The following is an 11,698-nucleotide window of genomic DNA, read 5'->3' as shown; positions in this document are numbered from 1 at the left end:
ATGACCAAAAACCAGAACTCTCAGATCTGCTATGGCTTTCTCTGTTACGAAACCTATCCGATCCAACCTTCCACGGTCCAAATTACACAAAATAATCGTCCATATCATCTACACGAATCATATCCTATTCATCTTCACAAATCCTAACATTATCTCTTCTAATTCCTACGAATTCTTTTCAATTATCATCCAATTTCATTCATCCAATTTCATTCATCCAATATTTCACAAATTCATCATGCATCAATCAAATCAGAGATACAACCAATGGTTATCACTACCCAGTACATATTATCATATAATACCCTTTAACCGATGATAAACCCCCCTTACCTGAGTTAATCCGGCAGCTTCCGAGCTCCAAGCTTCTCCTTCCTTCAACCTTCGTTCTCTGGCTTTTTGCCCTTTCTGCCTCTTTTCCCTTTTCACGTGAAATTAACCTTTTTACCAAAAATGGGATTTTTCTAAATTCCAACTTATATATTATTCCAATAAATAATTATCCCAATAATTATTATTCCAAAATAATAATAAAATAATAATAATCCAAACTTCCAATTATTCAATTAAATTAATAAATAAAATATTAATTTAAATTAAATAATTAGCTTAGTTTAATTGGGGTGTTACAGTTGACATATCTGGTTATCTTGACCTTGGAATTGGTTTATTTCATAATATCCAAGAAGAATCTGATGATTATTATAGGATTTGATGGTCTTTGATTTGTTCGGCAGGTCAAGACATCCCCATCAGTTTGTCTGGTTCCTCATTCAGAGTTTTACCTCTTGAATCCCTAGCAGTTTGCCTGGTTCCTCATTTAGAGTTTTACCTCTTGAATCCCCTACGGAGTTTTGTCTTATGATGGAAGTTCCCTCATTCCCGGTAGTGTTTGATTCCGAGCAGTATTGGTAATGTCCCCTGCAAGGTTGTCTCCCAGTTAGGGTGTAAGCTTATGATTCCCCGCAGCTTTTACTTATCAGGATCCTCGGCAGATCCGAGGCATGTTTGGTGGAATACATGTTCTCCATGTCTTTCCCCAGCCAAAGTTAAATTTATTCTAAGCTAGACGATTTATTTTCATCCCTAGTAGATTCTCCGGTGGTTGTTTCCATCTTGTTGAGATCGGCCGAGTGTTCGGTAGTGATGATTCAAATCTTCGTTATTTGTATCCTTTGTGCTGGTTTGTCAACATAGTCATTATCATATACATGCATAGCATAAATGTAGCATCGGATATTTCATTGTGCATTTTATCACATTGATTTTTCTTCTGAACCCCTGCTTTGGTGATATCATGTCCTACACAAAACATGTGTGTTTGTCCTCCTTCAATTGTAGAGTGTCAGTCCCTTAAGCAGAAAGAGTTTATCCTTTCTCATTCCCCACTGAATTATTTCCTCGTAGATGATTATTATTTTAATTTCCTCCTTGGAATATCATCTGGAAGGAACCACTCCCCTTGAGTTATATCCTTATTGAGTTGAGTCTTGCTTGACCGTTTCTTTCTAGCTTTGACCTAGATAGATCATTTGGTCCCCGAGGGTCTATTACCTAGTAACAGGTAATATTCTTCTTGGTGTTGAGTACTTTACCTTTACCCAGTAACCGGTAAAAGGTAATTTACTTCTTTGTTTTCCCTAGCGAATTCGTTTTCACGTTTTCCCGACAAGTCTATCCTTGATATGTTTATCCTAACCGATGACAGATATTCTTCCTATTTGGTTTTCTACCCAGTAAAAAGGTAGTCGAAATCCCTATTCTATTCCCCATAGAGTTTATCCTTGATATGTTCACTTTAATCAGTGATAAATTTTCTTTTCTTTGCGGTTTTCTACCCAGTAACTGATAGATATGGATCTTATTTCCCACCTCTGAGTCTATCCTTGACATGTTCACTTTAACCAGTGACGGATGCTCTCTCTTTGGTATTCTACCCAGTAACCAGTAGTTTTAAATCCTTCTTTTTACCTTGGCAGTCTATCCTTGATATGTTTATCCTAACCGGTAACGAATATTCTTCCTTTTTTCCCAAGTGGTCTATCCTTGATATGTTTATCTTAATCGATGACAAATATTCTTCCTTTGAGTTTATCCATGATATGTTCACTTTAATTAGTGAAGAATACTCTCTCTTTGGTCTTCTGCCCAGTAACAGGTAGTTGTAAACCCTATTTGGTTTCTTTTTCCGGTAGGTCATTCTTACCCAGTAGCTGGTAATGAATATGCCTCGTTTTTTCCAGCGAGTCGTCCTTGATATGAGACGGCCAAAGAAGCTTGGGATATTCTTGCAACCACTTACGCCGGCGATAGACAAACCAAGAAGGTGAAATTGATGGCTTTAAGGCGTCAATTAGGTCAATTGCAAATGGAACCAAATGAGACAGTAGCGCAATTCGTGAATAGGTTAACTGTATTAACCAACCAGATGAAGAGTTATGGTGAAGCAGTTACTGATTCAATGAAGGTTGAAAAGGTTATCATGGGTTTAACACCCAAATTTGATAATTTAGTTGCTGCAATTGAACAATCTAAGGACCTAGACACGTTGAAATTGGAACAATTAATATGTTCTTTAGAAGCTCACGAATTGAAATTGAAGAATATAGATGGTGTCAAGAAAGATGAGAAGGAAACTGAGAAGGCATTGTTTACACAATCTCAGAAAAAAGTAAGTGGTAGTAATGAATCTTGGAAGAGGAAAGGTAAAGGAAAGTGGAAGAGTAACACGAATGAGGGTGGAAATTCTAAGCAAGAATCTTAGAAGAAAGAAGGTGAGAGTGATGGCAAAGCAAAGAAGAAATCCAAGGAACACATTCAATGCTATAACTGTAAAAAAAATAGGGTCACTTTGCAGATGAATGTGTAAATTCTAAGGTGCCTAGGAAGAGAAATGAAGAGGAAAAGTTAGCTCGTGACTCAGATGAAGAAGTTGTTGCATTAGTGGCAACAATTGATGAAGAGGTGATGATGTTGATGAGAGTTACTGAAGGTGGTGGAATAGAATGGTGGTACTTGGATACAGTGTACTCTAATCACATGAGAAGCCATTTAGAATGGTTTTGTGAAATTGACAAAAATGTGAGAAGGAAGATTAGACTTGGTGATGTTATATATGTCATTGCATAAGGTATTGGAAAGGTAGTCATTATAAGGGAAGATGGAACAAAAGTAATAGTGAGTGATGTACTTTATGTTCCACAAGTGAAGAGTAATTTTCTTAGTTTGTGTAAGACCCAAATTTTTACCCTAAGATCCCTCATGGCACCATAACATTGCATTGCACTTGCCTCAAGGATCATAGCATCTTGGTTCCTAACCTTTGGGTGGGAACACTTATGAGTTGGTTTGAGATCACCAAGCATGCTTGAAGTGTATATTATTGCTTTTCTTCTTTTGTCTACTAACCAAAAGCACAAAAATATGTCACTAACATCTTTTGTTTGTAGTTTGAGCAACCACAAGATCCAAGGCTCCTAGAGGCCCCTATGTTCATTAATGTGGCCAGGTGAAGATGAAAGCAGGCATGACAATGGTTCAAAAATATCTCATCCATCAAATATGCCTCCCAAGTATCTCAATTCATCATTTTGATCAAGGCAAACTAAAGGGCTTGAGGCTTGTTTCCCAAGGAAACTCTAATTCATCTGTGCATCAACTGTGCCTTGCTCATGAAGCAACCTCAACCCATGATAAAATACAATCAAGGGAAGTTCTTTCATTCATCATTTCATGCATATTTGAGCTTATTTGAGTGTCCTCAATCATTAATTTCATCAAGATTTGAGGTATGGACTTGAGAAGTTGATCAGTTAATTCATCTGACTATTTTGAAATACACTGAGACCTAACTTTTAATGTGTTTGTCAAGTGAAGATGACCCCAATATAAAACATGTTCTTAAGAACCATATGAATAACTTTAATGTTCATCAAAAATTTATTTGAATCTTGTAAGGTCATCATCCATTTCAAAACATTATAGGTCATTTTGAGTGAAACCCTAATTTTGGGTCAACTTCCCAAGAACATAACTCATTCATTTTTCATGATTTTGAGGTGGGATCAAATGCATTAGAAATTTTAAGATGTATACTTCATTTGTTGTGTTGAGAAAATTTTCATAATCCTAAAAGAAATACATGTGATAATGCAAAACATTATAGGTCACTTTGGTTCAAAGGCATTGAAATGTGAAAAAGTCCAACTTCAAGTGCCTATAACTTTCTCATTAAAAATACAAATGATGCAAATTTTGAGTCCAAATTGATTGTCTTGAAAAGATCTACAATGTTTATTTTTAAGGTTTTGTCATTTGGAGCTTGTATCATTGAAACAGAAGGGCTTGAAGTTGACCATTTTTGGAAATTTTCACATGCACATGTGTTGCACCTTGCACTTCATGATCAATTTCCACCAATTTCCCAATTTCAAATGAAGTTTTGGTCAACATAACAAATGATCCTCATGCCAAGAGCTTTCCAACCATTACCCATAAGGCCATGATTCATTTTTGGAAATGTCATTTTCGAAGAGGAGAAAGTTTTAGTGCATTTTTGGAAATTTATTGAAAACACATTGCATGAGCTCATTACATTACTTCTACACGTCCATTTTAATTCCATATGATACCAGCATTCATTTCCAATCAGAATTGGGCCCTCCATGCGCCTGTACATGCCCATGCATGGAGACCCTCTTCATCCATGCACATGCTTTGTTCATGCTTCTACCTTGCCAATTGTTATATGTAGGAGTGCATAGCTTCACAATTACATAACCTGAAGGCGCCTGTTATGCTGCAAGAATCCTTCCATAGCCTCACTTAAAGGAACTCTCTCTTTCTATTCAAAATCTTCAGATCTGAATTTCAATTGCATTGATTGATCTTTAGATCTATAGTTCCTTAACCTTGCTCATCTTCATCCTGAGATCATACTGCAAGCAAAAGCTTTGAAGAATCGTGCTCTCAAGCTCCACATTTCAGAGGTGGATATCTAAACTTATTTTATTCGAAACTCTTTGTTCATAGCTTGTTTATTGCATTTACTGGGTTGGCTGAAGTCCTCTCATCAGAGGCAACATAATTGTGCTTTGAATTTTGCAAATACACTAAGTTTCAGTTGAACACCACGAATTTCAACCTCTGATTTCTCTCACCATGGAAATCTAGAGTGGAAATAGTTGGCACAGGGGTGATGTACATCACCCCAGCTTTCATTTGATATATGGATCGTGGCATTTGATGGAGGTTGCCATGTCTGCAACTCTTACTGGCGTTGGAGGTCTCGCTGGAGAAGATGGTGGTGTACACCACCGTCCCAACTCCAGATCAATTCTTGGCCACACGATGCATTTCCCAGATCTAATCTGAATCTTTCATTGTTATGACTTATTTAATGGCTAGGTGATTCGCATTGACTCGAGTGTATATTGGACGCGCGCATATGATCCATGTGATGTGCCAGCTCAATTAATGAGCTCCTGATCCAACGCCTCACGTTTTTTCCATTTTTATTTTCTGATTTAAATTTTCATTTTAATTCTTTTATTCCTTTTTATTTCAAAAAAGCATATCTCACTCATTATTGGTCCAAAACATGTGAGACCAATTGCATTATTTCTCTTTTAATTTCTAGTTTTTAAAAATGATTTTTAATATTTTTTATTTTATCATTTGATATTTTTTATGAATTTTCTCTTTTTTGGTTGTTTTTAGTTCATTTTAAATAGTTTTTGATATTCAAAAAATATAAAAATATTTTCTTAACCTCTTCGAATGATGATGGATCTATGAAAAATATTCTCATCAATTTATTAATTGATTTGAGATTTATTTGAGATTTTAATTCAATTAGGTTATTTTTATGCATTTTTAATTGATTAAAAATAGTTTATGGTTTCTAAAAATGCTGAAATTTTTTGTTAAACTTTGTTTGACTTTGTTGAACTTAGGATGATCCATTTGGATTTTTCAAAGTTGATTTGAAATGGATTTGAAGTTTGACCTTTAATTGTTTATTTTAATTCAAGTATTATTTTAATTTTGAAAAATATCAAAAATACTTTATTTGTTTCTTGACTTCTAAACTTCATCTTGCTTATGTTTACTAATGTTTGACCTTGATTCCATCTATCTTTGGTCAATGTATGTTGGTTACTTCATTTAAATTTCATTAATGTTCATTCTTATTCATCTTCTTCTTCTTCTTCTTTTTCTTTTTTGATCAATGAGTTAAAGATTGGTGGTTAGCCTTGATATATGGGAGGTTTAACCTTCCTTGATTCAAATCTAATTCATCTTGATCATAGATCAAGTGAATGGCTTTGCATTAAGGATAGGTTGCTTCCTAATTAAGCAAAGAACCTAAATCAATACAAGATCATTTCTCATCTTCTTTTGGCATGGCAAGTTGTAGGAGCTTGATTCACTAATCAAGATCTCTAACTTGTGTTGTTGCCTATATTTTTATTGACCGGCCTCAGATAGGTGTGACTACTACATTAGTCCACTTACGATTGCTTAACATAGCGCTAAATTGCCTTATGGCACACTAATACTAACCATTAACCATTAACATTTAACTCGTGCACTTTACATTTATGCAATTTAGTATTCTTGTACATATTATTCATTTGCTTTTGCCCTTTGCTCATTTGAGCACATGTTTATGTTAATGCAATTTGCCTTTTGCTCACTTGAGCACATAATTGTGTATATACTATTGTGCTTGTGTTTTGTTTTAATTGTTGTGAACCAATTGCAAAATGGACAAAAGGACTTAGACTTTAGGACATTCCCTATGCAAAAATGGAGTCAAAGAGCAACTAGGCCTTATGCCTTTAGAGTGCTATAAAAGTCAAAGAGCAACTAGGCCTCCTGCCTTTAGAATGCTTAATGTTGAAGAGGAATTGAAAGGACCTATTCTTTAAACTTCTCCTTGTCCATTATTTGTTTGCATTATAGAACTTTTTGATTGTCGCATTACGCGAAAAACCGGCGGGAAAACGAAACAATAGAGCCGCCACAGTGCGTTATTTATCCCAAAAGAGGGAAAGGAAACGCTCGAAGTAAACCTGGAAAAGACATGGTCTCGCGACCAGAGAGAGATGGGATTGGGAGTCGATTATACGAAGGGAAGATATTAGCACCCCTACGCATGCGTCGTACTCGACGGGATCCACGCACAAAAGGAAGGAATAAGGTTGCTAAAACTGCTCAAACACACAAACACACTGGCTGAAAAGAGACACAGAAACGACAAAAGAAACTGACTCGGCAGGATATCGCATCCTGGGCCTACGTAGTCTGTCAGGCACAGACATCAGAGTCGACGTAGTTCGGGACAAGGGGAAACGTGCTCGCTAGGATGTCGTATCCTATGCATATGTATCTTCTCGGACTAAAGAAGAATCAGAGCACTCGTAGCTCGGCTAACGCACACCAAACAAAACCACACAAACACACTCAGGAAACCCACTGCCAATCACTGGACTTATGTCGGACTCCAAACAAAGAAATAAAACACAGGAAACCAACTGCCAATCGCTGGACTTACGTCAGACTCCAAACACACACAAAGGGACAAAAACGAAAAGGGCGCCCGGAGAGATCAACTCATCTCCTGCCTACGTACCTCATCTGGTATGAGGATCAGGGCGACGTAGTTCCCCTACGCAGGGAGAAAGGACTAGCCTAACCAGATACAAAGGGAGACACAAACTACTAGGGAGACTACGACTCGAGCCTAGAAGTTGTCATGCATACGATCCCTATGTTAAGGTTGCTATCTAACTTGCACAGGCAAAGCAAACATTCACACAAATAGCACACACTATATACAAACAGAGGGGCTCAAACAAGGTTAGGCTGTGAAACACAAGCCAACTGGAATCGGGTGTAGTTAGCTCTTAACCCTAACATTGAGAGTTAGGGTGAAGCAGATGAAATGGGAAGTGAGGGTAAGACCCCACAGCTCTTATCCCTGGCCTGGGAGAGCTTCAGACAAATGAAAGGGTGGGAGTTCAGAAAGTGGGAACTCTTCTATCCACATATAACTGACACAACAAAGATCTTGGGTTAATATCCACAATGCATCAACACAAGGTGTGTGAGCGAGAGGGATGACACACTGAATAGCAGGAGATGGATTGCACATCTCTTTTATCTGCCAATTGCCTTATCAAAGGTCTTTTCCTGCTTGGCACAAAAGTAGACAAACACAAGCATTGCCTCTTAAGGAGGACTTCAGACAGGTGCCTGCCCAAGTAACAGGACAGGTCTTCCAGACTATATGAAGTCAGAGAAATTATACCTCAATGCTTAAGCAACCAAGCAAAGCAAAAGCAAGTTCAAAATGAACTTAAGCAACTAATGTACCTGAAAAAAATCTAACTCAATTAGTATACAACTCAAAAAATCAAACAGACAACCAATAGTCAACAATCAACAGTACACAATCAAACAAGCAATGCAACAAGGTGCAAACCACAAGCTCAACTCAAATGAGCTAAAATCCACCTACAAAACAGCTCAAGATTAGTCAACATCAACCAATTTGGTCAACTCAAGCAAGTGAATCAATCCCAATATTGCCATGTGCTTCTTAACCTGAAATCAAAGCTCAAACATAAGCAACAAACCACTAGGTCAAGGCCTAGGGTCAAAGAGGGAGAAAAAATTCAAAACAGAACATGAAATTCAACATGAATCAACCTCAATCAATTAAGAACACAACCTAAAAGGTCTCATGTCAATAGCATTCACCAAATTCATTTCATAAACCAATCATGGCAAGGTATGCAAGTTGAAAGCACATTGAGACAACAGAATGAACAAATGTACATTAATTCAAAAATGACTCAATAAATCTCAAAAAAAATCATGGCTAAACAGAACACACAATATGATCATCACACCAAAAATTAGGGCAATTGGACATGATTAAGCATGGTAATCAAATTGTATAAGGCAAGGCAATCAAAACAAGCTCAAATATGACACAAAATGACACATCAACTTAGCACAAGCCTAAAACAGAAATGAAACATGGTAAAAACCTCAAATCAAAGCCAAAACAAACTTCAACATGTCTAGAAACAATGTGCAAAACTTCACATTCATAGGATAAAGCACAAGCATTTCATGATCAAATGAAAACCAAGACTATTCAAAGGCTCACACATGGTAATCCAGAAAGAAAAATCTCAATCAAATCAGAAATCAATCCAAAAATTCCACAAAACATCACGAGCATTCACAACATCCACAAGAAGCATCATGCAAAAAATCAAAGCATTTGGAATTTATTTGGCATGGCAAATCAATTAATCAAGTTGAGCAAGCAAAGGTGTGACACACATTGTCACACCTACATTCACAAGATCATAACTCAGCAACCACAAATGATAAAAATGCAAACTCAACACCAAAATGTCCATCATGAAGTCTAGTTAAAAATGTCAAATTTCATAATCATTGGATTAAAACTCATCATTTCACAAGAGATATGGCAAGCAAGGTACAAAATGAACATGTGCACACAAACCCTAGGGCAAAATATTTTCCAGCCATGCACAAATTGGGGAAAAATGCTCATAAAAAACTAGAAACAATAAGGAGCATGATGCAAAAATTCCCACATTATTTGGATCAATATTCATTTAGTTATGAATTTTTAAAGTGGAAGAAAAATAAAAAAACATGTGAGAATCAAGTACATGAATGGATGAAGAAAATGAAATAAAATGTGCAAGGCATTTTTGGATTTGTCCTCAGCCAGAATCGAAGGGAGGGAAATTTTGAAATGAGGCGCTAGTAGTGAAACGCGCCGTTTCACTTAAACAGACGTGGCCATGGGAATCAATAGTAGCCAATCACTTTGCCTTGTAAGCGCCACATGGACCAATACATGTCCAGCTTTTCAAAAACACATGCATAGCAGCAGAAACACGCTGGGAAAGATCAAATGAGATTCTGGAAATGTAACCCTAGCATCTTCATCGTGTTCATCATGGATGATGAACATTTTTCTCAGAAACACAAAACAAGCATATCAATGTGTAGATCTCTTAACATACAACATGAATCCATGCATGGTTCATCCTAATTCAACATATATCCAGCGAATCGAACACATACATTTTCACATATCAAACTTAAATCTAACATAACTAACTCATTTCTACATGGAATTCAGTGATCTAAAGCTCAGTTTGCTCAGTAATGCAAGATCTACAACAATCATATAACCAATTTAAGAATAGAGGAGATCGATTTCTGACCTTGATGAAGATGCCGAAGTGGAACAGATTGATTCAGGCCATGAGAAGCTCAAACAGATGCTCCAAAGCTCTTGTATGATTGAATGGAGGAAGGATTGATGTTTAATTGAGCTTGATTCCAACAGAAATTGCAACTGCCATGGATGAGCTTCAAGCTTTGAAATGCTTCCAATCTGCACGAAATCCCTTGGATCTTGCTTCAATAAGGTTCCACAATGCTTCCAGGTGAAGAATCAATCAAGAACAAGCAATGTATTTGAAGAAAATTGATGAAAAGTTTTGAGAGAAGAATTTGTGAAAATGGATCTAGATCTGAAAAAGTGATGTGTTAATAGAAAAACAGTTATGCTTAGCTATATATATGTTGTGCTAATCATGTTCTTAATCACAATTAAGCAAATGGCCAAGGGATTAGTGAAAACAAGGTGTGAGTGCAAAATTGGATAATGCACCTTATGCATGAAACTCAATGGAACAGTGCACGAATTTGGCTTGGGTTCACTTGAAAATGTTGTTTTGGAGCCAATGCAAGTGTTAAAATGTGAAAACAATGCTTCAATTTCAAATTTGAACTTTTCCCTCCAAAATTCAAATGAAAAACCAAAAAAATATGTGATGAGAACGCATGGCATGTGATGCATGTTTTGGATAGTAGAGATCAAGAGAAAAATGTTGCAAAAAGAGCCATTTCATTTGGACATTTTGTGTGAAAGTTATGCATGTTTGAAGTTCAAGTTCACTTGACCATGATTGATCCATATCTTTTCAACCATACATGAGAAATTCATGATCTTGGACTTTTTGGAAATGGGAGAGCAAGATCTTCAACTTTCATGTTGGACAAAATTTCATTTGAAGCTTGCTTGATGATGTAATCTTGAGGAGAAAACCTTTCCATTTTTGGGAATTTCAAATTACAGGTCACTTACTATTTTTGGAAAGTTTTCATCTGACCTCAAATTCTTCATTGTTGATGTTTGAAATGTCAAATGAGACTTGTATGGACATGAATGAAGCCTCTCTAACCATCTTCCACCTTCAAAACCATGGTTGAATTGACAGTTGACTTTTGTTGACTTTCTAGGGTTTCTGATGAATTGCACCTTGACTGATGAGCTTTGAACATCCAATCTTTGGCCAAACCACTTCAAAATGATCCTTGAATCATATGAACTCATTGAACCAACCCTAGGGCTTTGATTCCATAGAAAATGCACTTGCTTGCTTGCACAACTGAATCTTCTGACCAGTCTGACTAATGACATGTGATGGACTATGCAAATGTTAATGCAATGTTAATGACCTAAAAATGAAACTGTATGTACAAATGGGAGGTGCAAATTTGAGGTGCTACAGCTGCCCCTATTCAATCAACTGGGAACCTGAACGGATGAGAGCAACGGCTGTCAGACCTT

General features: G+C 36.6%; 1 protein-coding gene across 1 annotated transcript; it reads left to right on the top strand.

The window, feature by feature from the left end:
* Nucleotides 1-2,335: 2,335 nt before the first annotated feature.
* Nucleotides 2,336-3,129, top strand: LOC127104150 (uncharacterized). The gene is made up of 2 exons (XM_051041353.1): nucleotides 2,336-2,705; nucleotides 2,858-3,129. Exons 1-2 carry the CDS (start codon nucleotides 2,336-2,338, stop codon nucleotides 3,127-3,129), a joined length of 642 nt encoding a protein of 213 aa, XP_050897310.1.
* The last annotated feature ends 8,569 nt before the right edge of the window (nucleotides 3,130-11,698 follow it).

Source organism: Lathyrus oleraceus, chromosome 7 (assembly GCF_024323335.1).
Source record: "Lathyrus oleraceus cultivar Zhongwan6 chromosome 7, CAAS_Psat_ZW6_1.0, whole genome shotgun sequence".
Lineage (NCBI taxonomy): Eukaryota > Viridiplantae > Streptophyta > Magnoliopsida > Fabales > Fabaceae > Lathyrus > Lathyrus oleraceus.
Note: the sequence above shows the minus strand (reverse complement) of the source record. Positions and strands in the feature narration are given on the sequence as shown.